Genomic DNA, 27,344 nt, shown 5'->3' on the forward strand with positions numbered 1-27,344 from the left:
AACTGATAGAACACATTAGGATACTTTGATGATCTCTGTGTAGTAAAAGTTTTTCCTCTGAATTTTCTAAGTTTATAACAATAATGTCTTCAAATTTGAATGCAGAGAAAGGAAAACAAAAGTAAAGTTTCAGACAAAAATAATCTTGCTTTCAAACTACAAAATTTCTTTGGTACTTTATACTAAATTAAGTTAAACTCACAATCATTCAATCAGACTATGAACAGTAGGAAATTTCTTGTGTTGTATTCACTGATGTATCCCCAGTGCCTATGTCAGTACTGGGCACCTAAGTGTTTGTTGAGTCAAAGGTGAACAAAACAATGAACAGAGGTCTCTATATTTCAAATTATACTTTGATAATTTATGTAGAAGCCTGTTTATTATATAAAAGCTTTTTTTTCCAAGCATAAGACTAAATACTAATATATACTATTTAACAGAAAAAATAATATGCTTTTGCGCACTGGAGGCTCACCCCTGTAATCCTAGCTACTCAGGCACACACAAACACACACATAATTAACTTATATAATGCTCACTTATGTATGTAATAATACTCTATTGAGAAATCCGTTGTGACTATACTGTCAAATTTTAACTGCATTATTTCTACTATATATGCATAATTCTACTATATTATGTTCTACTATATATGTATATTTATTTCTACTATATATGTATAAAAGTACACATAAATGTGTGTTAGTTTCAAAGTTAAATAGAGTTAGTTTATATTTTGGTTTACTGTCAAAGCACAAAAATTTTGAGATCTGGCTTAAAACCAAATACCTTTTCTTTGTGGAAACTGTTCACATAGTTTTGCATTATTTAGGCAAAAGTTCATAAGATGTGAATCAAACACAGAGAAAGAGACCCAGGAAATGTTCCTCAGACCAGTTGTCTCCTCTAGTCCCAGGCCTCACTTCTAAACCACCTTAAGCAATTTTTGCTTTCTGAATACAAGGTCAACTGTGAAGGAGTCTGACAAATACAGACTGAACCTCTTTAAAACTGGCTTCAGGGAAAAGCTTAAAATAATAACAGAGACGCTAGATCTTAAGGTTTAAAACACAGGGTCTTAGGAGTGTTGTGTTTTGTTATTATGTCATCTCTGAAAATAAATGCACAGTTATCTCAAAGTCTCCAAAATACTTTTAGTTTATTTTTTAGAGCTTTCTAGGAAGTTACAAAATGAAGAAATTTATTCAGCTGTTACCTCACAAAACTCTCCATTGTTCTTAATACTAAAAATTGAATTCAATGATTTAAAAACAATACATCAACACTAACAAAATATATTGAGAATCAAGTGGTTTCTGGTGAAGCCTGGAAAGGAATAGATCCAGCAGCTGCAAACCACAAGCCTTATAAAAGTCACCTAAGTACTCTACTTAGAATGACTCATATTAAGGACTTAGGCATAATACAATTTTGATAAGAGAAACAATTTTAATTTCTAAAGAGAATTCACTTCGGACATCTCAACTCCTGATTTGAGAGGCTGCACACTGTGCACCTCTGTGCCACATTTAGGACAAGTAAAGTACATATCAAATAAGAAGCTGCTCTTAGCACAGTAATAACAGAAGACGTGATCGCATCCTATGGTGTGAGGCATGGTGGGCCACTCTCCACACAGAGAACATTCTTTGCCACTGGTGGCTAACGCACTGTCACTATTAGGAGATCCAGTCAGAGGAATACACCATGATGACAGCTTGGCTTTCAACTTCTGGATATTGATGAGGGGTAAGAGAAATATCAGAAACTCAGCAAACCCATGCCAGAGAAGTTCCCTATTCATGTACTCAAAGCCAACTTCACGGACACTTTGGGGTTTGCAAAATACAGAATGAATGCCTAGGACACGCTCTGTCAAAGTTGCAAACTTTCCCTTTTGAAGGAATATCAAGAAATTAATCAGCTCCCCTAATTTTAAAAGTCCAACCACATAATTCATACCCTGTTTGACTCTCCCAAATGATGCAAAATGATGGTTTCGAAACAAATCATAGCATCGCTCTTCTAACCACCTCCCACCAACTGTACAGACAGCATACCAGAGTTTCTGATTTTTACTTGGTGGCTGGTATTTTGAGTTAGGGGAAAAGTCATTTTTATACTGAATATTCAAGACTGACTGTCCCACAGTGGCATTTTTAGAGTAGATGGTGAATCTCCACAAGAAAAGCCACAAGAATGCTTTCAATTCTGGTTCAAAGCGAGCTAACAGCCCTGGTTTAAATCCATGAAAGCATTGAGTAAACTGGGACCAAACCAGCTGCTCCAGGGCCTTATTTAGTTCAAGCGCATCCAACTGACTTATTCTGAGCACTCTGTTTGTACTCTTTGTAATCTCTTCTCTGGGAGCCATGTCTTCTCCAAAGGTCTCTAGGAGAAAATACAATTAAGGAACTTAGTCAAACAGCTGCAACCTTGGACTACCTCCTCAACTTACACTTGGAAAACTATGGTTAACAACTGACAGGGACACACTGAAGATGGATCTTTCAGTTGGACAACAGCAGTAGAGTGAACAATTACTTCTTACTTGAAATTTTTCTTTCTTTGCTCTCCTCCTTTTCTACATCCTTATCCTCACAAAAATCCCTTTGCTTTGTTGTGCTCCTCCCACCTCCACCTTGGTTCTTCTCATCATCGAGGAAATGCCAGTTGATGGGGCAGACAGGTAGGAAAAGGGAGAGGGAAATTTTTATATCCTACTTATGTAAACAGACCTTGGTCAGATGTTATGGTAGAGAAATATTAAAATCTTAATACTAGAAATGATGAGTAGTGAAGAGCACTAATAGAAAAATGTGTGAATGTCATAATACAGTGGACTACTACTACTGAGAACATGATACAAATGGTTAGGACAAGACTTCAGTTTAATATCTAGCACTTGTATTAACTTCAAAGGCATAGTTTTCAACTAGTAACTTCATCTCTCTCAAATATATTTTATATTTATAAAGAAATTTATTTAGAAAGGAAAATAAATGAATAATCTCTATATGTTATTGACATACTATTGCAGAAAATAAGTACTAGCAAATATTATCGTGAAGCAACAAGAGTTCAGAAACAAAGAACTCAAAACACACACATCACACGGTACTTTTTTTTTTTTTTAGCATTAAACATTTTTTTTATTGTGAAAATACCACACAGAGGGGTTGTTTTGTATGTCACACGGTACTTTTTGAACAATAGTATGATATAAAATTATATTCTATGGTAATTTCATTAATCCACCAAGGAAACACATAAGTGCTAAAACAGAAAAATATTTAAATGGACTAGAAGCTGTTAAACAGCTAGTTATATGTGACTGATTGACTCAAACATCGAGTCATTGCTGTAATTGAGTATAAGACTAGGATTTTAAATTTTATCAATAACCTGACAAACCCAAACCATGACCCCAATGTCATATTTTGGGGCTCTTTGTATGGTTTTACTTACATGTGGAATCCAAAAGAGAACTCATAAAAGCCAAAAGTAAAACTGGTTTCTAGGGCCTGTGAGAAATAGGGAGAAATTGATCAAATAATACAAACTTCCAGTTACAAGATGAGTAAGTTCTGAGGAGGTAATTTACAGCATAGTAGATATAGTTAATAATTCAGTATCCATCAGAATTTTGATTTTCAATGTCCTCACTCCCAAATCCCATTTACTTACACTTGCACACAATAATTAATGATGTCTGATGACAATGTGTTAATTAGTTGTGATAGGCATTGTAATGTATGTGTCTATATGAAATCATCATGTAATCATTGTCCATTATACCTCAATAAGGGTGGGGAAAAAGAAAATTGGCTTTGAACACACAGAATGTAATCATGTTCTTAAGGCTTTTGAAAGGCATACCACATTAAGAGAAGAACACAGAATTAACAAAGAAAGGCACAAATCCTGCTCATGTTTACTTCAACATGTGGCCATGTACTCTTTGGAAAAGTCATTTCACTTAATCCTATGTCTTGGTTTTCTTACTTGAAATATAAAAAGTTAGAGACAAAAGGACCTCTAGTTCCCTCAATTCTACTACTTTGTGATTTTTACTATAAAGATGTTAAATGTTATATTATATGGTCAAAAGACCGAGAAGTCTATGTTAAAAGTTGTAATTCCTAAATTTGGGGAAGTATTTGACAACAGAAGACATTTTGATGAGGTAAGTTTTAATATTGCCCATGGATCCTAGGTGAGTTAGTAGTAGATAACTTTATGATTAACAAGTTCAAGAACAGAAAAGAAAAATGATTACTGAATAACTTGATGGAAAACACTGATTATGTTTTCTATCAAATCAGATAAATGACAGGAATGTCCCTCAGCCACCAATGCCAAGTTCCTTCTGGGAAGAACTCACCTTTTCCCCTTTCTTCCACTCCCTTACGACCTGATAGCCAACAGCTATGATAGTAGAGATTGCTGCTGTGAGTTCTTCTGGGAAATCCCCTGCCTCATACTTGCTAGTAGCTACAAGAAAGAAAAGAAGGGGTTAGAGACAGACACAGTTCCCTGTCCTCATTTTACTAGTCTGATTGCCAAGGACTATGGATTCTTTTGTCTAAAAAATTTTTTCCCATCTATTTTGTTACCCTCTGTCTTCCACATACCTTTTCTTTTTCTTTTTTCTTTTGTTTGTTGTGAAAATACTGTACAGAGGGGTTACAATTACATGGGCAAGATAATGAGTACATTTCTTATCAAGCATTGTAGCCTCCTCCTTTGTTTCCCCTTCCCATCCTTTCCCATCCTCCCCTGCCCCCCCAATCTTCCTCCCCCTCCCCCACCAAAGTTGTAAAGTTCATTTCAACATAAAGACTTGTACATCTCATTGTTGCAATGGGTCCACTTGTATCCTTATTTAAACGATTTGTTTTTTCCCTTCCCCTCCACAAATTATACCAACATCAAACCACATACCTTTTCTTAAATACTAGTTGTTCTCATTTCCTTAGTGGATGATAGGAAATTGGTCTATTTCTGGTCCTTTAAAAAATTGCTCTCACTGCAAATATTTTAAAACAAACCTAATTTTCATTTTGCCTTCTTTCCTAAAGACGAAACTTAGACATAGTGCCACCTCCTCTGGTTTTCTACTGGATTTTACTGTCTGTTCTCTTTGTATCTTTGAAAGGACCATGTTCCCATTCTTTAACTGAGAAACTAAATATTGGATCAACCATCACCTCCTCCTGCCTCTCCAAATCTCACCGGTCCCTCTGCATTCTAGTCTTCCTCCTTCCTGGCATCTATGCTTTGTACATAAATTACTTTTGAATTATCTACTTCCTTCACTAGAGGATAAGCACATGTACCATGACTATGCACTGCTATAATGGCTATTTGCGTAATCTCACGGTTGAATCATACCAACTATCACAGTTCCTGGTACACAAAGCACATTATACAAAATACTAGATGAACAGATAAATGAATAAAAAGAAAGTCTGATGTAGAAAATACAAGTTCCACCCATTAAGCTTTAAAGTCATTTCCAATTACCATACCAGAATACTGCTAATTATTTAGTTTACCATGCCTGTGGTACAATTGCTATCTACCAGCCAATGTGCTACAAGCAATGATACAAGACTATGACAGTCTCAATCCCTGTGCAGTTTATACTTTATTGGAGTGGGAGACATAAAGTTTTGCTTCATAATCATGCAAACACAGTGAGATGTGCTAAGTGATAAACAAAGGGAAATTCAGGGCACTATGCTTCCAATGTACTTTAGAAGATAAGAGCCAGGTACTTGGACAGGTAGTATCTCAGAAGCCTTTGGGAAGGATTTTCAGTGTCCTTAAGGTAAAGGAAAGCAAAACTATTCCAAATAGAAGGAAAGGCCAGGGGTGTAGGTGTGAAGAGGGGAGTCCAAGAATGAGCAGAAAGCTAGATAGGACCCAAAGGCTCTAATAGCTGAGCTAAGGAGGATTCATTTCATAAAGAAGGTAAAAGAGACCCATTGAAGAGCTGTAACGAAGAACAAATCAGATCTGGCCACCATGAGAATGGATTAGAGGCTGTGAAAAGGACTGGAAATAGTATGATCAATTAAGAGGCCATTAAAATAATGGTGAATAAATTATGTTCTAAATTAGAAAAGCATCAATGGGAATGAAGAAAAGGTCATCACTGAAAGCTACAAGGTAGTAGAAGTGATTGGAGTAACTAGAGGGTGATCCAGCACTCTGAAATAGGAAAATCATATAGTGGTCAAATGTTTGAAGGAAAAGATAGTATATGCAATTTTCAAGATATAAAGTTTGTATGAAGTGAAAAAGTTCAGTAGGAGGTTATATAAATGTGGGAGAGAAAATCTGGGTGGTGTTTTTTTTGTATGTTCAAGACATTTGAGGAATGACTAATTCAGTTTGCTTTACTTAATTAAATGCTAAAATTAGGAGGGAAGTGATCTAAACAAATAGATCATGTCTACTTACAATATATTCAGCTTTGTTTCTAATGTTAGATTCTTATTATAATAGCTTTTCACTGAGATGTATTCAGTCATACCCATGATAAAGATGCATATTATCTTTAAGCAGTCAATCTGTACTGTGTGGTCTTCAGCATCACAATTCTGTATTCTCATTATTCCTCTAATTTAGTGGTTTTCAACATTAGTAGTTCATCAGAATCACTTATAGCACTTGTTAGATTACTGGGCCTCATTCCTATAATTTCCGATATAGTAGATCTGCAATGGGAATTCACACTTCCAACAAATTGTCTGGTGATGTTAGAAAGTCCTGGACTAGTCTAATTCAAAACAAAATTCATACTTCTTTTTAAAGCTATCCACCCAGACATCTCAAGCTACATGTCAGCCCTCTGTAAGAGTCATTTCAGACTAGTTCTCAACTCTATATCTACAGGAGCTGTTACAAAGTTTTCACTGACTCAGTCCTTTCTACTAAGTAATGTGACATTAAAGATCATTCACTAATTCTACAAATGTCCTGGTCATAATAGGTGTTTGCAGAAATACAGCTGTCTTTGTTATTATTTAAAAATTCTAAGGTACAGAAAGGGAGGCAGAAGAATAAACAGCCAACTAAAGTAATAACATCTCAAAGTAAAAACATCTCAATAGGGGACGGTTTACAAACATATACACACATTGTTTTTCTCATTTTGTTATGCAGCTAACAAATTATAATTTGATTATATCACTCATGTACCAGAAGCTAAAAAACATTATAAACTGTGTAAACTAATCCAAATATAAATTATTTGCCCATTCTTACTGAATGAATTCTTCTTACTTCATTGTTACTCCTGTGACAAAGTAGGGATGTTGGACACAAAGTAGCCCAAACCTGTCTCCATCTCTGAAACTGTATAACCCATCGTGTCCCAATGAAATGTTTTAATTACTGCCTTTGTGCCCCTTTCATATGCTATAAAACAGTTGCCTTCCTTCTCAGCTAGTCCAACTGCCCCCAACTATTTGTAATTCACATTCCAACTCTATTTCAACATTCTCCATGACATCTTCAAAACTATTCCTGTTTCCATTAATTATTAGCATTTTAAAACTCTGCCTCCTCCATGTGATCTGTGATCCCAGTCAGTTATGAAAATACACATCCTTTTTCCCTATCTTTTTTAAAATTAAATTTTCTATTGTGAAAATGCTGTACAGAAGGGTTACAGTTACATGGACAAGGTAATGAGTACATTTCTTATCAAGCATTGTTGCCTCCTCCTTTGCTTTTCCCGTACCATCCTCTCCCTCCCACCTCCTACATTACCCTCCCTCCTGCTCTCCCCTGCCTAAATTGTAAAGTTCGTTTTTTAACATAGTGTCTTGTACATCTCATTGTTACAATGGGTCAATCTGTATCCCTATTTAAACAATGTTTTTTCCCTTCCCCTCCCCAAATTATACTAACATCAAATACAGTGAAAACAGAGGTTATACCGTGGGGGAGCAACATACAAAGCAACAACAACAAAAAAATCGCATGGTACCTTATAAATACCTTAGAAACAATAGCAAGCAAGAAAAAAAAACCACTTGTTTCCCTATCTTGGGGTTCATTTCCCTTAACATCAACTTATCTGACATCTTTTGCTTGACCCAGACATATACTAGCTATTACAAATAAGGGAAACCATGGGACCTATGTTTCTTTCCATTTCCTAACAAATGGGGCAATGTCATTCTTTCTGATGGAGGCATAGAATTCCATTGTGTACATATACCACATTTTCTTGATCCATTCATCTACTAAGGGGCATCTGGCTTGGTTCCATATCTTAGCTATGGTAAATAATGCTGCAATAAACATAATTGTGCTGGTAGCTTTGGTATGGTCTTGTTTGTGATCATTTGGGTAAATGCCCAAAAGTGGGATTGCTGGGTCATAGGGGAGCTCTATGTGGAGACTTTTGAGGAACCTCCATACTACTTTCTAAAGTGGTTGAACAAGTTTACATTCCCACCAACAACGCAATAGGGTTCCCTTCTGTCCACATCCCCTCCGGCATCTGCTGTTTTCAGAGCTTCAGCATTGCAAAGGACATAGCTAGCAAGATCAATCCACAGATTGGGAGAAGTTCTTCACTAGCCATACAATGGACAAAGGTCTCATATTTAAAATATACTTGGAACTTAAAAAATTAAATACTCCAACAAATCCTCAAAGAAATAACTGCCCAATAAATAAGATGGCTAAAGACTTAAAGAGAAACTTCTCTGAAGAGGAAATAAGAATGGCCAAGACACATGAAGAAAGGCTCAACCTCTCTAGCCATAAAAGAAATGAAAATGAAAACAACATTGAGATTCCACCTCACCCCAGTTAGAATGGCTATAATCAAGAACTCTTTCCTATCTTGAATGTAATTGAGTGAAGGAAAAATACCTTCTCCTTCTTCCTCCCCATCCCTTTCCCCTTTCCTTCTTTTCTTTCATCCCATGACTGGTGCTTGAATTCAGGGCCTTGCACTTTTGCTTAGGTTTTTCCTTGAAGGCTGGCATTCTACCAATTGAGCCATAGCCTCTACTCCTACATTTTGCTGGTTATGTGGAATTAAGAGTCTCTTGATTTTGTCTGCTAGGATTGGCTTCTAACCTTGATCCTCAGAACTCAGAGTACTGAATAGCTAGGATTGTAGGTGTGAGCTACTAATGGCTGGCTTTACCTTAACTCAGATTTCTCAAAGCACCTGCCACATTTGCAGTGACTTTGATCATTTTAACCAGTTTTCCTCAAGTAATATTCTATAATCATTTGTTTTGTGTTGAATGTAGCTTAATTAATTCTGCACCTTCCCCAGAATACATGTTCTCTGGTCAGTAAAGAAACTATTTTATCGTCAAACTACTCTTGGAAAGCTCTGCTGACACTAGACATTAATGTAAGTCACCAATGTAAGTCCAGCACAACCAGTCACCAATGTAAGTTCAACACACCCATGTCTGCATTACAAGATAGCTTTATTTTTTGGGTCTGGTTGTGGGGCCTGAACTCCGGGCCTGGGTGCTGTACCTCAGCTCTTCAGCTCAAGGCCAATGCTCTACCACTTGAGCCACAGTGCCACTTCTGGCTTTTTTCTTTATGTGGTGCTGAGGAATCGAACCCAGGGCCTCAGGCGTGCAAGGCAAGCGCTCTACCACTGAGCCACCTTCCCAGCCCCCAAGATAGCTTTTATAGTGAAATACCAGAAAAAATGTTTGGCTGGCCTTAAAAGGCCATTGGGTCCAATCAAGTACTACAATTATAACAGTTTCAGATTATTGCTAAAAAAAATACTTTATTAATCTTAAAGCTCTAACAATGACCATACTGTGGGGCTCACAGTAGCTGCTTAATAAATGTTTGTAGAACTTCCATGAAACAGAGTGAGTGATTTGATGACAGTCAATATGACAGCTGAATACTATGAGTGCTTGTCTAGACGAAGTGTATGGTTAGGAAAGGTATCCCTCCTTCAGGTCCTACACTGATATTTTGTGAGAAAGCAGTAAAGGGAATAGTTTCTCAGAGGTATCATCTATTTCTGGAGGAACTCTAATCGAGAACATTTAGTAAAGACAGGAATTTGTAATGACTGCCAGAAAAGGACACTTAACAAAGTCTCTAACAGATCCAAATTTTAACAATACTTATAAAAAATTCTTTCTTATCCCTTCTGTTATAGTTTAACATTTTTTTCTTTCTTTTTTTTCCCTCCCAGGCCTGGCCTCAGTATAGATTAGGAACAGCTGGGCTTGATCTCGTTCGTACGTAACTCTTTAATAGACCAAAAGACTTATTATTAAACTGCTCTTCAGCCTTTGCTCTTCCAGATGAATAATTTCTGTTTTGTGTGTGTGTGTGTGTGTGTTTTAGGTTTTATTTTCCAAGTTTTAGTCATTTTTTGTGACTTCTTTTAAACATAGAACAAACACTTCCCATTACACACCGTGGTTTATTAAAGTGGAATACCTCTCCTACATTCTCTATTGCTATATTCCATTAGGCAACTGTAATAAAGTAGAAAGCAGCAGATTTAAAATCAAACAGACTTGGATTTAAATTCTCGTTCTGTCACTTAATTGCTACATGATCTTAAAACGAATTCATTAGCCTTAGATTCTTCTCTGAAGAGTTACAAATAATAGCTACCTCACAAGGGTGCTGAGATTAAATTAGCTAATGTTATGAAAGTGGCTTAGAAAGTATAAAGAATACTTATTAGAACATTGTTACTACTTTGGCTTGGGATAGACATAAAAACAAAAAGACTGAGTTTATTTTGGCAAATCTCATTTGAAAAGACTGTGATCTTCATTATTACTCATACTAATGCCTTAATCAACCTATGTTAAAAGAACGTTTTTCCAGGAAATATTGAGTACCCTATTAAAATATAATTGTGGCAGTTAAACTCTGAACATGATGTCACCATTATGTGTACCTATGGGAGGGTCAGGAAGGAAGGGGAGGTACAATCATGTATGGTTCAGTAGGGCTCATCTCTTTCTTAATATGAGTCTTGTGTAAAATGAGATGATACAATGAAATTCCCAGAGAATGGGATTTATTCCAACATTATAAGCTCTTTTGACAATTTAACCCCATCTACACAGTTGTACTGTTAACCTATGAGAAATAAAACAAAAACAAAAACCTCAAAAATGTACAGTCAGTCTGACTGACTGTAGGGTGCTTTGCTCCACTGGGCACACATGGTATAGGCAGGCCAAGACAAGCAGCTTGAGTTCATCATCAACACCTTACATTCAGTACTTCCTCTCCCTCATCCCATTTTACTCCCCATTTTCTAGCACTTACAGATATGCTGGTATACTTTTTTTTTGAGGACAGAGCCCAAAAGCAGAAAAACTAAAGAAATAAAAATAACAGGAAGTTCAATTAACGAGATTATTGAAACCTCTTTCTTTGCAACAGGATAAAAAGTGACACATAGGAAAATGCCATAAATGCTTTGAAATCACACAAAACTATTATTGGCATTAATTCAAACAGTTTAAGTGAATCCTTATTCTCTGGCAATAGGTTATTCAATTTTAGCCAATATCTATTGAGTACTTATATTAGGCATCTAAATATTTAATTCTTAGTAATTTTCTTTTTTTCAAGTTTTTTTTTTTTTTATAGAATAGGACATAACTGTAAGCAGGACTAGTCATGGATCTCTAATAGATCTCGAAATGTGAAAACACTATAAACAAAGATCACAAAACTTTCCAGACAGAAAACATAAAAATGGTATTTAGGGCAAGGGAACAGGTTGTACAAAAGCCCTGACACATGTGTGCTCCTGGCCCAGGTCTAGCCAGGGCATCTGGGGCTGGGTTTCAGCATGAACAGCACACATTATTATTCAGTCTTGTCACTGTGGTTGCATCTATCCCCTAGAAGCAAAGAGACAAGTAACCTGCTATGAAGAGAGCAGAGCAGACTGGCAGAAAAGACTGACTAAAGGGTCAATAGGACACACTGTAGAGAGCTCCCATTTCAAGGAAATGGCATTGATTCTGTAAATAATCATCAAAAAGAAAAGATAGAACAGAGTACAATTTTATAAAATTAACCTGATGGCAGGGTTTGGCAGTGCAAGAACTCTGTACCCTTAACAAATTCAATAAAAAAGTAATGTATATGGAAAAAAAATTAACCTGATGAAGACGGACTCAAAGGAAAACTGCTGTTCCAGGAGATCCTTGCAGGAGATTCCTACAAGGCAAGAGTATATCCAAGGGGGATGCTAACAATTTTCTGAGAAAAAAAAAGTCAAAGTAATAACTTCATTAAAAATTATGGAACTCATAAAGGAGATTACAGTTTCCTTATAGTTTGGATCCAAAAAGACAAATCCCTCCTATTTTTTGATAAGCACTCAGTGCTATCCTGGTTTCTGTTACACTGTCTACTAGTGCTGACACTCAACCAACCATTGGTCAGTCTATTTCTACTTTACTTTCAAGAATTTAAGAAAGCTTTAACAATGTCCATATTATTGGTTCAATTTAGTTTCATAAACGTACACCCAAATTTGAATATTTAAAAGTGCAAGCTACAATTTTATATTTTTAAAGTTGGGACCATACTGAATGAAAACAAATGGCACTAAATTTAATTTACATGTCTTTTGTTTTCAGGATGTAAAAAATAGACAATGCTTTCCTCTAATCTAACTTCTAAAACCAATCCTGTCACGTTTTCCCCTATACCAAACCATACTAACTTTTAGATTCTACAAGGCCAACCCAGGGGAAAACATTTATTAGGCAGGCAGAAAGATACATAAAAGTAATTAAAATTTTAATTTGCAATATAAATAATGTTAAAGAAGTTTACCAGTTAAGGATATGTGAAAAGGATGCTTAAGCAAAATTAAGACCAGATTAAAAAAAAGTATGTGCTAGGGTTAGTGTGATTAACTTGTCACATAAATATGTTTAAGACAAAATGATCCAGCACTAAAAAACTATTAAAAAGAGGTCTCCTGCTGACATTTTATCACTAGACATGTCACACTGCTTTTCTTTCAAGGAAAAACAAAAACCAACCCTGAAAATGTATATATAAAGAACAGCAACCTACACACATGCTTTCTTATTTTTTTTTATTTTCCCAAATAAAACCTTTTCCAATTATATCACATTTAAAAGCAAAACAATAGGCCTGTTTCTCACTGAAGGAGGAGGGAAATTCCAGGATGCACTTTAGAGCTGTTATTGAATATAGTACAAATTATGAATGGATATATTTTACTTAAAAACATGTTATTGACAGAAATCTATCAATAATAATGTGGGTATTGTCAAGGGCCTGTCAATATTAATGTAATTATGATTAAGGGGATAACATGGATTTTAGCTATAATACCAAGTAACATCTCCTCTGTTGCTGCTATCAATATACACATTATTATTGACCTGTTCTGAGACTCTCAGTACTAGATGTATTACCATTAAACATATTTGTCAATGCATACTGCCTACAGAAATTCCACATTTAAATTTACAGTCTTGTAAACTTTGTCAGCAGAAACATGTAATTTTCAATTAATCTTTAAGATATTATATTCACCCTCACACTCTTGTCAGACTGCTCTTTTTTGAGTCAACAATAATCACCTGATTTTTTTCCTTCCATGACAACATCACAGCCACCTTATCTTAGCATAATAATCAAAGTGGATGATAGGGCCAGAAATTCATTTGACTTTAAGTTTTTGACTAATTATAAGGTTATGAAAATAGCTTCAATGATTGGTGATCTTAAGTTCAGAACCTACATACTCTACTATTTTATTTCCTTTGTGTAGCTACATGAATTTACTGTCCATTGTATTGAAATCAATACTAATAAATGGGACATGCATCAAAAAGGGATTTAACAGGATACCAATTCCCAGAACACAGTTCAAACACAGGTAAAAGAAAAAAGCTATGGCTGAGACCCATCAGAATGCTATGACTTCTGGTACTCTAAACAGGACTAGAACAGTAACTCAAATCCCACTTCTGTCACAGACTTGCTAAGTGACTTGAGACTGTTCTGTTCCTGTCTTCAACCATATATAAATTGTCTCAACAGTTCACAGATCACTGATGTTATATATCCCACTCAGTTACATTTGGATTTAGCCATGACATGGAATTTTTTTTGGGGGGGGGTCCGGTTGTGGGGCCTGAACTCTGGGCCTGGGCGCTGTCCCTCAGCTCTTCAGCTCAAGGCTAGCACTCTACCACTTGAGCCACAGTGCCACTTCCGGTTTTTTTCTTTTTGCTTATGTGGCGCTGAGGAATCGAACCCAGGGCCTTAGGCATGCAAGGCAAGAGCTCTACCACTGAGCCACCTTCCCAGCCCATGGAATATTTTTAAACTAAGGAAATTTGATTTCTAATTTTTCTTAAGTTCAATGCAATTCTCAAGAAACTCTTAAGATTTTTCTATTTGCAGGATAGTATATATATCAGAGCTAACCTTAAAAAAAGTATATATTTTTTGCAAAGATGAGTAATGATAAATAGAAAGGAGAGGGGAAAATAGTTCTCTTCATTTCAAGGAGGAAATTCAAAATAAATATTATAATTTTCAAGACTACAATTAGTCTTACACAATAAACTGATGGATTTATCTTAGCTACAGTATTATTTTTTGGGTAATTGAAATTAACACAAAATTCTTTTAACTTAAAACAGAATTTCTAATACTTTGACTTGGCTTCATACCTACGCTTTTAAATAAAAAGCAAGGTTCTTACACTCTTTTAGCAAGGTTGTATTTGAGTCTTTAAGGGAGAAATTTTGGACCTAGAATTGTGGCACATATCTGTACACAGAGGAAGATAGGAGTTTGAGGCCAACCCTGGCAAATTAGTGAGGCTTTACATCAAAAACAAGCTTGAAATGGTGGCACACACCTGTAGTACCATTTGGTTGGGAGGCAGAAAGAATATTGTGGCCAGAGGCCGGTCTGGGAAGAAGTTTAAGACGTTATTTGAAATAATAAAAGCAGAAAGGACTAGGGTATGGCACAAGTGGTAGAGTCCCTAAATTCAATCCACAGTACTACTAAAAACAAAACAACTGAGAAAACATTGCAAAAAATGAACAGATTTTTAGCTCTGGACAAGTCATTTTACTATGCTGTTTTTTCATCTGCTGGAGCAGTAGGCAATTGTAGAAAAAGTCTACCCACCTATCCATAATTATAGGAACAAGCAGTGCTGTAGAAAACTTTGGAGAGGAAGGAATTTTTAAGTCATTTCCAGCTGCAGAAATGATCATGTTGAACAGAGCTTGGAAAATGCTAGAATAGAGAAATCTGAGCAGGCAGGACACATGAGAAAGAAACACTCTTCACAGAAAGTCATAGCAACATTAAAGAAAATGACCCCAACTAAGTTGTTAGTTTAAAATCATAGTAAACACCTATCATTTACCAGTAATTTATAAGCAATGACTATACTTAATGGCCATGCTTAAAATTACACAGTAAAAGATTTCACTCTTATTAAGAAAGATGTTCTTTTATTATTTCTATTCTAAAATAGGAAGCAAGAGGACAGAGATGACTGACATATATAAAATCACATGGTTACAAGTGGCAGAGCCATTGCCAGATGGTGGGAATATAAGGTAAACAACTACTTTAAGATGGTACCAAATGGCACAAGGAGTATCTTTAAAGGACATGAACTATTGCAAAAAATCCTCCTTCAAGAATGAACAAACAAAATAATAGACATGTAGGAAGGTTCTTTATAACCAAATACTTGAGTAGCATTCCAAATGACTTGAAAATTATTGGAACATGCATTTACTTATACCATATATGGTACAAAAGAATATACAAATAATCCCCAAAGGAATCAAGTTGGATTCCCAGAGGAATAAGAACTATCATGTGAGAGATACTACTGATCAGATAGTATATATTTTCTTTTCATTCTTTTTACTGAATCTGACAGCACAGTAGGTATTATCATCCCTATTCTTATTTGCTTAATTATTGTCTTGCATTTATTATTTTATTTTTGGTGGTTCTAGGGCTTGAACTCAGAGCTTTATACTCACTCAGTGTGTTTGCTTGTCAATGCCCTACTACTTGAGCTATACTCCAACCTTGCTTTTGTTTGTAGTGATTTTGGAGATAGAGTTGAGTGGGCTTGTCTGCCAGAGCTGGCTTCCAGCTATGATCCTCTGAATCTCAGCCTTCTGGGTAGCTAGGATTGTAGGTGTGAGACATCTGTGTTTGGCTTATAAGAAGACAAAAATTAATGCTTGAGGAGATTAACTATCTATCTATAAGGTTAAGCTACCAATGAATATATTTTGGATGAAGACTAGAAAAACTGTGGAACACGAAAGGTAGTTAATAGAATAGCTCCCTGCTAACTGTGGACCAAGTTTAATTCCATAGAATGCAAAACAAATCCCCCTCAGGGATTATCCTACAGACAAGAGAGGCAGCCACACACTCGGAACTACAGATAGGGGAAAGAAGTGAAAGGCATGTAATAGAGTCTGTGATTCCCAGGTTTCATCTCATCTATACTCCCTGACCCTTTATATATGTGGTCAAAGGACAGCCAAAGAGCTTAAATGTCAAACCTGAACAAAGGGAATAAATAGGTGGGCGAAACAATGAGGTAGTCCTTTAACTATTACTGCACCCACTATTTGCAAAAATAGTGTGATGCCAACTTATCCACTAGAAGGAGAGTTCAGTCATGCTCAAAACCATTACTCAAGAGCTCTGGATTTTTGTTTTTTAATAATAAGGAAATGCAATGTGGATGGAATTTTATTTCACCTATTGGCAGGCAAGTAAATAGGGAGAGCACAGATAAAAAGTAGAGTAGAGTGAAAAGTAATACAGAAAAGAGCATTCTGCTTGGGAATATATGGAAAAGATCAACAGCCAGTGCTGGGAAGGACAGATGATGTTAGACATACATCCTTGTCCCTGCATCCATTACCATAAGTAGAGACCATAGGGCTGGGCTTAAGGTGCCAGTCATGTTCACAAATGGGGAGCAGTTTCCTGTATATTCTGAAAGAATGGAAAAGGGACATAAATGATGAGAAACTTGTGATGAAATCTCAGGAAAAGATAAAGGGAGCAGATAACATGCTGTTTGGTGTCTAACCAAGACCTCAAGGGAGGGAGCAATTTTGAATAGAATCATTCAAAACAGAAACAGAAATTGTGGATATGACACACATTTTCCTTTTGTAGTAGTAACTCCTTCACAGGCTGGTGTGCAAGAGCAATAGAAACTTTAAAATTGTGCTATGAAGCCAGGGGCTGGTGGCTCACACCTGTAATCCTAGCTGCTCAGGAGGCTGAGATCTGAGGATCTCATTTTAAAGCCAGCCCCAGCAGGAAAGTCAGTGACTCTTATCTCCAATAAATCTCTAGAAAACCTGAAGAGGCACAATGGCTCAAGTGGTAGAGCACTAGCCTTGAGCTAAAGAACTCCAGGACAAGGCCCAGGCCCAGAGTTCAAGATCTACAACCAACAAAAACAAACAAAAAAATTGTGCTGTGAAGAAAACATGGGGCTAGAACTCAGATCTTTCCCAGAGATTTGATGATGGAAAGGTCCACCAATATCTTTCAGGTTCAGTTATTGAAGGTATAAAATGGATAATACCTACCCCCTCCCTCTTCTAAAGATTATGATAAACAGTAATTTAAGCCAGATTTTTCTTGATAAAATAAAGGAACATGAGAAAGGGAGAAACACAGGAAGTTAGATTTCTGTTCATAAACAGAATTAAATATGAAATGTACATCTATAAAAGAAATGAAATCAAATATGGACACTTGTATCTGTTAGATATAAACCAGTTGTGAATTCACAGATAATTCTAGAAAACTACACTAATCAAATGTACAAGTGTATCATTAACTTTCATGTTAGAAGGAAGGGCAGATCATCTAGTCTAAGATCCAGGTTAAATTTTCTTAACAGGAACACCGCTATGAAAGTAAAACACATAAATAGCTGTTCTTGTTAAAATACAGTTGAAAGTCTGCTTGTTTTGTCTCTCCCTGCATGGCTCCAGGAAATTTCTACAAAAGTTCTTTTATGGAACAATTTTAAAACCACAGATTGAGTGCTACTTCTAATTCCTAAAAAATGAGAATTAGGCCAGAAGGTAAAGTTGGCCCATGGCAAACCAGAATCAGGACCAGAATCCAATCCTTTGAATTTTAGTATTCTTCTCTACTGGGTCCTGATACTTTTGACTTCTTTTCCTTTCTGTTGTTTTTAAGAAAACAAACAAACAAAAAAACCACCAAAAACAAAACTGACATTCTCATTTTGATGTGGACTTCCACTACCTTTTCATATCTTCTAGTTTAAGGTCATTGAACTCTGGATACCAGTAACTGAAGATAACAGGGGAGATAAGAGAAGTTAAGAACACAAAAGGCAAAGAAAAAAGAAAGGCTTACTGTGCCAAGTTCACTCTGTTCTGGTTTGACTGTAGGTACCCCATTCGTGGAAGGTGTTTTGACTACCAACTGAAGGGTAGGCGAGGAATCTATAGCTCTGAAAGTGTTTACAATTGTCAAGATAAAAGTCTGACCCAAGGTGCCAAAGAAGAATGCCAGAACATGTTGGATTTGAACTTTCAACTGTGTCTCATTTTGTGCCAAGTCTGTGCTGCCACTACCATTTCAGTTTATGGAAAATGAGCACCCAAACCAACATGTAAACACACACACACACACACACACACACACACACACACACCTTTTTAGGATCCAGAAGCAAAACACTAGCAAGGAACTCTCATATGACTGGTTCACTATCATCGTGATCCATAATATAGACTTTTCCTTTAGCAATTTTGTTACGAGAAAAAAAAAAAAACTTTCGGTGTCTCTTTCCTCCTAAGAAAACTCAAACTGCTTAAATTGTGTGTGTGTTTTTTTGACCGGGGGGGGGGGGCAAATAGGATCCTTCTCAACGCAGGAGCCGTCAATACAATGGAAAGCTTGGGGGGGAAAGCCGCATGCATCAGATCTACCAGGCGGTACCATTTTCATACTCGAGCACCCAGTATTCCAACCCAACGTCCTCCATCCCGGGCCGGGCGGGGTCCCGCCAGGGTGCGCACGCCGCCCCGGGCCCCGGGCGGGAGAAGAGCCCCAGGCCTGGTCTCTGTGGACAACTAAGGCGTGGACCGTGGGGAGGCTACACCCCACCCGTGTTCCTGCTTCTTTTCCCGGGTTGCTGTTGTTTATTTTCATGGCGCAATCGTAAGGGCGCTGGGGAACAGCCGTCTGAGGATTATTATTGCCTTTCCCGACAGCCAAGGCTCCCGCTCGGCAGCTTCCAGGAAGCCAATCAGCAGTGCGGCTCGGCGGGCGGAGGGAGCCGCGAGCCCGCCGGCCCCGCGCCGGGCCTCGGCCGCACGCCGCTCCTCCGCGCGCGCGCGCACACTGACCTTAGGCGCCGGCCAACTTTTCCTCAAACAACATCTTCTGGCAAGCTTGGTTTTTCCTACTAGAAAATAGGTTCTCGAAGCTTCCGGAACTCGCGGGCTTCCGGAGCGACAGAGGACCCGGAAGTGTCTTAAAAAAAGAAGAAAGAAAAAAAAAAGAAAGAAAGGGAAATGACTCCACGGAGCTGCAGTGCGTGGGGAAGGCCCGGGAGGGCCCAGCTAGGAAGGACTCCGACAGCCGAGCGGCCGGGCAGCCGAGCGGCCGAGCGGCCGAACAGGGGGCCGGAGCCCGAGAGCCGAAGAGCCGAAGCGGACACTCCGCGCGCGCTGATTGGTCGGAGCAACTGTCTTCTGATTGGTGGGAGAGCCACGAACCGGTCAGCCCCGAGACAGGGGCCGGGCGTAAAGAGGCTGAGGTGGCCGCGGGGTCGCGCGGGTGCCCCGGCTCCCAGAAGGGAGGCAGGTTGTCTGGGGTGTGCGGACGGCGCTGCGGGGCGCCGGGTTAGCGCCGCCGGGTGGAGGCCAGGCGCCTCCGCACCCGCGGCTCTCCTTGCTGGTCCTGGGAGGCGGGCTTGCTGAGGGGGTCGCCTCGGGAGGCAGCGAGCCCGGGGTTTGTGCAGGGAGGCGCGCGTCCGGGCCGCGAGGCGGGCTCGGCAGGGCGGGGGAGAAGAGGGCTGGTGTCCGGACGGGTCAGCCCGCCCCTCCAGGGCTGGGGTCGCAGGGACCCGGTAAATCCACCGCCCTGGGCACCAGGCTGCAGAGTTCGCGCCTGGAGGCGCCCCAGGTCTCAGGTCTGGACCCCGGAGTACAGGGAAAATGGTGGTGGGGTTTCTGGGATGGGGGGCGGAGGGGAAAGACTCCTCAGGCAGTGGCAGGGCTGGGATCCCCACTGCCTCCGTGGCGTGAATGGCTCATCCCTGGTGGATTGTGATCAGCTTTGCATGACGTCAGGTAGCAATGCTTCCACGAGGAGGGGTCTCTTGAAGGCTCTGTGGGCTTGTTTTGACCCCCGACACCCTCCCCTGGTCCCCTCCAAGAAGCCACCAGTCCTCTAAACAACTCTGGTAGAACGCTGGAAGCTTCCCGTGGGAGCAGCTTTGCAGGGGTATTTCCCCAACCTTTTATTTGTATTTGGTTTCAGGGTTACTCCGTGCACCTGAGTTACTCAAATCAGGCAACCTTACGGATGGAAGAAAATGTCTTAATGGTCTCTGTCCACGTGTACACTAAACAGTTACACCCAGAATGTGCTCATCTTGGCCTTAAGCGGATGTTGAGGAAGAAATAGGTCGGAAAAGGAAGAGGAAGGTTCTTCTAGAATTAGCCAAGCGAAGTCCTTTCCACCAACGGAACCAGCAGTACCAGGGGCTACACTTTGGTAGGGTGTAGAGTTAACAGAAGGGCAGATTTTTCTGCAGATGCTCTGTTGGGTATGGTGGCCACTAGCCGTATGGGATGTAGTTAGTCTGAATCGAGGCCCGCTCCAAGTTAAAGAGGCACAGTGAAAGGTAGGGCAGGGAGTAGGTACTAGATGATGTATGGGATTGAAAATGATTGGGACAATTCAAAATTATGTGTGATTCTCACTATATTTATATTGGATGCTGCTGTTCTAGACAGTAAGGAATTGTCTTTTCGGAAGAGCAGGTTCTTCTCTTAGCAGTTATGAAGGAATGCGGTCGTGTTGCGCTTCTCAGGTTATATACAAATGTGTCCCAGTGTCTAAAAAAATTTTTGGAGGAAAATCCACGAATACTCAATGCATGGAGTTCAGTGCTGTACCGTGGATACTTGCTTCATTTTTCCCATAATGCTTCCCAACTCCTGCTAAAGGCATACTGCCTTTCAACTAGTCTAGAAATTTCATTTTATTGCTTAAATTAAGCATATTAGCTTTTGGGGCTGGGAAGGTGGCTCAGTGGTAGAGCGCTTGCCTTGCATGCATGAGGCCCTGGGTTCGATTCCTCAGCACCACATAAGCAGGAAAAAAAAGCTGGAAGTGGTTCTGTGGCTCAAGTGGTAGAGCACTAGCCTTGAGCTGAAGAGCTAAGGGACAGCGCCCAGGCCCAGAGTTCAGGCACCAGGGCTGGAAAAAAAAAAAAGAAAAAAAAGCATATTAGCTTTTATCTTGCTTGAGTTTGCCATGTCGTTATTAAGAGGTGTATTTTAACAAAGTTAAGGACACTGGATCATACCACAATTTAACACTACTAATGATAATGCACAATTGAGAGTTTCCACCGAACTTTGCAAAATTTAAATTTTTTGTTTTTGAAATTTAATTTTCATTTAAATTTTTCTTTCTTTGTTTCTCTCTCTTTTCTTTTGCCTTTTCACCAAGCTTGGTCAAAACTACATATAATAAACCTGAATAAAACAGGCTTACTTTAAGTACAGCACATAAGTTTTATGAGCACAGGACAAAGGTAAAAAAAAACTAAAGACAGACATAAAGGACATTTTCAGAAAGCAACTCCAGTTCATGAAATTTTAAGTAGTCATATGAACATGCAAGTTTTTATTGATAAAAATAAAACCCATTTTATTAGAAAATCTGGATTATGTTAAAGAGTCTGATTAAGAATAAAAGGAAGGGTAAAAAATTACGATTTCTGCTGAAAATGTTTAAAAATAAGTTCTGAGTTTAGTCTAAGTATAGTATGCCTCTAGTTTTATAAGCTGAAGTTTCAGAAAAACTGTTTCCAGTATCTTGATACTTGCTTTACAAACATTTATTTTTTATTTAATAAAAGCCTTCTGGAGGCCAATAATATCATGGGAGTGTTTTGAGAAAATAATAAACCAGAGAGAAGGCAGATATAGTCCTGTTTCCAGGTGCTAATGAGCATCAATTCAGAGATAATAAGTAGCAAATAAGTATAGTGATTTTTGCTTTTGAAAGTTTACCACATTAGTTGTTTTAAATCTAGAATTTTCCTGTAGATAAGCCAGGAAAGAGTCCTTTTAAAACTTAACTGGTGGCTGTAAGTTAAAAATAAAAGTAATTTATTCATTAACTGTAAGAATGTAAAAAAATTACCTTTACATATAAAAAGATTAAAATTTATAATAACATTTTATAACCTCTTTTAGCCTTTTAGCAACTTTTAAATTCTAAGGAATTTAATAATAAAAATGTAAAGAAGACATTGATTTATGCCCCTAACATACTTTAAAATTGCTGACTTTAAGAAGTTAAGCTTAAATTAGCATATTACATTGTTCTTAAATCAATATATTTGAGTCTTTTAAGAAACAGTTAGACATAGATCGTATTTTATTTTACTTTTGCTGCCATAACAAATTACTGTAGAGGTAGCAGTTCAAAAATAACACCAATTTATTACCTCTTAGTTCTGCAGGTCATAAGCCTGCTATGAGTCTCAATGGGCTAAAATCAAAGTATCAGGGCTGGGAAGGTGGCTCAATGGTAGAGTGCTTGCCTAGCATGCATGAGACCCTGGGTTCCATTCCTCAGCACCACATACGCAAGAAAAAGCCAGAAGTGGCGCTGTGGCTCAAGTGGTAGAGTGCTAGCTAGCCTTGAGCTGAACAGCTGAGGGACAGTGCCCAGGCCCACATTCAGGCCCATCAACCAACAAAAAAAAAAAAAAAAAAGAAAGAAAGAAAAGAAAAGAAAATATCAACAGTACTGTTCTCCTTTCTGGAGTTTTTATTTGTTTGTTTTGATTATTCAGGTTTCTTGCTGCTGAAGCACTGTTTAGAGTTTTGTTTATTCTTGAGGATTGTTCTAGAGTCTACCTACACTCCTTGGATTAAAGCCTTCTTTATCCTCTGGTCAGTAACTATGACTTGAGACCCTCTGTTAATTGTAATTTCTCCTTCCTCTTCCTCAGTCCTTATGTTTCTACAATCATACACTTTAAAATGTCCTTTCCAAAGTTCAATCTCCCAAAGGTCTGTAACTTTGATCACATTTGCAAAGTCTCATTTACATGGTAAGATAACCTTTTTACAGGTTGCAAGGATTGGAACATACCCTTTCCAATATTCTAGTGGTTCCAAAGGACAAATTCTTTAGCAGGATGCCAGGATTTTACACATATTCCAAATGCTCTTCTCTACCATTTTTTTTCCTGCCTGATATTTACAAACTATCTCTAACTTTGTTGTACTCATTTGCCATTACCATAACTCGATGAAGGCCCGTATATTTACAGGGATGGGGTGATGTCCTTTAGTACCATACCAAAACTTACCTTTAACCCTTTGTTGCCATTTCTTTAATCCAAACTCTATTATCCGTGCATTTTAAGGCATCTGCTAATGGGTTAGTGGTTATAACTTCAGTTATATTATTCCCTGCCCTTTAGAATGACCTTTCTAAAACAAAACTTCATGTCCCCTCTTTCTTCAATCCTTGCCAGTTTCTGCAAATCTGCTTCTACTACAGAATTTAATGTGTCAGGCAATTGTTTAGTTAGATACTTTTCCCCCTTCCAAATCATGAACTTCTTGAGAATAGGGACATAGAGATGGTTTTTACTTGAATGAATTTACATTATTTTGTCATGCTAAATATTTTTGCTTTATTTTGTCACTTTCCGTTTCATCACTAATTTATAAAGTGTTTAAGGAGAGGCGGAGGCTTTTATTAAAAAATTCATTAATCTCTCTGTTTCCTTGGCACAGGAGACTTAGTAAGTGATTATTGAATGAATGAATTGAGAAAATAATTTAGAACATATAGGTGTATTTTCTTGGTCTGTTCAAGTATAAAGTTAAGGTAGCATTTTTAGAATATATAGGATTATCTGATAATTATACAGTATGATTTTAAATGAACCATGAAATCCCACCTCATATAACCTTTATAATAATGCATAATACATTTTTTAAAGAAGTAACATGACTGATGATTTAACCATGAACTCCTGGACACAAGCATCTGAATGGAATTTTGGTCTGCCATTTAGAAGCTGTGTAATCTATAACCTTGTGCCTATTCTTTCTACAAGTATAACAAAAGAGTTGTCTTTTAACTTTAAGGAAATAAATAAATTTTGTATAACTCTACCAAATAGTAAACATTTTACAAATGTTTGTAAATAAAAATATGGATTGTAGTCTCGATTTGAATTCTAAGTAATGTTTTTATAATATAATGGTTTAAAAAATAGCTTCACTGTTGGGCATGGTGGCTCATGATAATAATCCCAACTACTTGGGAATTTTATGTAGCAGGATCTCATCTGAGTCTAGTCTGGACAAAAAGCATGAGAACCCTATCTGAGAAATTATAAAAGCAAAAAGAGCTAGAGGCATGGCTCAAGTAGTAGAGCATTTGTCTAACAAAAACAAAGTCCTGTGTTCAGACCTAATACTGCAAAAAAAAAAAAAAAAAGAGGATTGTTCTAGAGTCTACCTACACTCCTTGGATTAAAGCCTTCTTTATCCTCTGGTCAGTAACTATGACTTGAGACCCTCTGTTAATTGTAATTTCTCCTTCCTCTTCCTCAGTCCTTATGTTTCTACAATCATACCCTTTAAAATGTCCTTTCCAAAGTTCAATCTCCCAAAGGAGATTAAATAAATCACTGATTTATTTAAGCAACTTTTTAATCAATATTTTACATTATAGAATAATACTATAAACTCCTTAAATATTTAGGCAGTACGTATGTTTAATCCTTCGCATGAGGTGCTTGTGTATTTTCCTTATGAACTATTTTTCTTTTGCTGTCATAATAAATTGCCACACACTTAGTGGCTTTAAGCAGCAATTTATTAGCTTAGTGTTACGTAAGTCAAGTTAGCTGATATCACCATACTAAGGTTAAGTTGTCAGGAAGTGGCAATCTTTCATGAAGACTCTAGTCTAGAGTCTGTTTTCTTACCTTTCTGGTTTCTAGAGTTCATTGGCTCTTAAACTCTTTCCATCTTCAAAGCCAGCAATGCTTCATCTCTCTGATAATTCTATTATCGTATCTATTTTTCTGATTATAGAGCAGTAAGGTTCTCTGCTCTGGTGATTCTAGTGATGAGATTGGTCTCCCTTGGATAATCCAGGTCCTTGTCTCCATGTCTATGTTCTTAATTATATCTTTAATATCTTTTGTTTTGCAAACTTATTCACTAGTCTAAGGGCTGGACTATGGATATCTTTTGGAAAAAAATTACATTGTTCTTATATTCATACACTATAAGTCAGTCATTGATGACAACTATTTAGGTTGTACCTTCTGAAAATGAAGGAAATTGTAAACAACAGTATCAGTATCATTTATTCCTGTAATTGTTGGTGAGAGCCAAATCTACTTAGCAGAGTACTAATCGACTGCACGTCTAACTGCTCAAAACCTTTTTCTTCAAGCACTATTAACTGTTATTTGTTGACTTTCTTCTGTAGGCTAGACTCTCTTCAGTGAACTCCAGATCTGTGCATCTCGTGTAATACCTAAAACAACCTTAGGTGATGTTGTAGGTAGGCTTCTAAGCTGACTATCAATGATCCTCATTCCCCTAGAGTATTCACACCATTGCATAATATTCCTTCTTTGAGTTGGTCTTGAGCCCATGATACTGCAATGAAAAGTAGAGACAATACTGAGCTACTGATAGTAGATTGTTTCTAAAATTAAGATAGAAATAACTGCAACTTCTTTCTTACTTGCTTTAAAGAAGCAACTGTGATATGACAAATTAACTTGGAGTCTAACATGTCAAGAAACTGAAAGTGGCCTCTGGTGAACAACCAGAAAGGAATGGAGGCCTCCAGACCAAAAATTTGTAAAGAACAGAACGTTATCAACAACAGTAAGAATTTGGAAGCATATCTCTCCCTAGTTGAGCTTTGACATGCTTGCTGCCATGACCCCTTGATCATAGCTTTCTCTGAGATAAATACCCTATATACCACATCAGATTCTTGACTCATGGGATTTGTGAGATAATGCACTATGTTCAAAGCCACGATGTTTGTGGATTATTTGTTGCATAATAGTAAGTAATGAATACCAATTAAATACTGTTTAGTTAAGGAAACAAAACCTTGGAAAGATTAGACAACTTCTGGGGTTACCCAGCCATTACTGAAAATTCAACTACAAATAATAATTGTATTAAAAAATAGTAATAACAAAATTAGAGAACTGGTAGTATCATATATTAAGTATTTGCTAGAGGTTAGGAACCCCAAATCTGTCTATATGTATATAAAATATTAGATTGTATAATACATATAATTAATGTATTACATATACAATGCATATTCAATGTAATATGTATTACCACTCATGTAAATGATGGAATTGTCCTCATTTTGTCAATGAATTTCAAGCTAAGAAAGTTTGAAAGACAAGTTTAAGATCCACAGCTAATAGATTAACAGGTTTTTAATCTATGTTACATAATTTCATTGAATTCTTATGCTAAAGCATTATATTACATTGCTCCTTAAATATGAATACTATAAGGCAAAAACAGTGGTAATGCAGAGAAAGAAAGAAAGCTTAGTTAACAGGCACATGACATTATTTTTGAACAAGTTAATAAGGAAATACTCATTTTTGGCAGCCTAGGAATAATTTAGACCTGTGGCTATAACTAGCAAAGCAGAACTGTAGGTATAGCTCAGTGATAGAACACTGCCTACATTAGCCTAAGGATTAATCCTCCGTGAACATTTGTACAAAGAGCAAAGTAGCTGAGCAAAATGGGTATACTATGAGACATGGGAAAATACCATTGTACAGGGCTTATAGCTAGATAACTTAAAGGAAAAAGGATGATAAATTCGGAAAGGTAATTTGGGCCCTGGTTATAAATGTAGAAAGTTTATCAATGAAACTTTTATTTAAAAATGGAAAACTCAAATTCTTGGGCATTTTGGATACTCTGTAGAACATTATCTTATGGATT

The 27,344-nt window shown here is 37.5% G+C and overlaps 1 protein-coding gene across 1 annotated transcript; it reads right to left on the reverse strand.

The window, feature by feature from the left end:
- Window positions 1-1,137: 1,137 nt before the first annotated feature.
- On the reverse strand, window positions 1,138-19,710 carry Pex2 (peroxisomal biogenesis factor 2). Its single transcript, XM_013028457.1, has 4 exons — window positions 19,467-19,710; window positions 4,388-4,497; window positions 3,472-3,527; window positions 1,138-2,394 (listed from the first exon to the last, which is right to left on the reverse strand). The coding sequence occupies exon 4, from the start codon at window positions 2,375-2,377 to the stop codon at window positions 1,460-1,462; it is 918 nt and encodes a 305-aa protein (XP_012883911.1). The 5' UTR covers window positions 2,378-2,394; window positions 3,472-3,527; window positions 4,388-4,497; window positions 19,467-19,710; the 3' UTR covers window positions 1,138-1,459.
- Window positions 19,711-27,344: the final 7,634 nt, after the last annotated feature.

This window comes from Dipodomys ordii, unplaced genomic scaffold (genome assembly GCF_000151885.1).
Source record: "Dipodomys ordii isolate 6190 unplaced genomic scaffold, Dord_2.0 Scaffold109, whole genome shotgun sequence".
NCBI lineage: Eukaryota > Metazoa > Chordata > Mammalia > Rodentia > Heteromyidae > Dipodomys > Dipodomys ordii.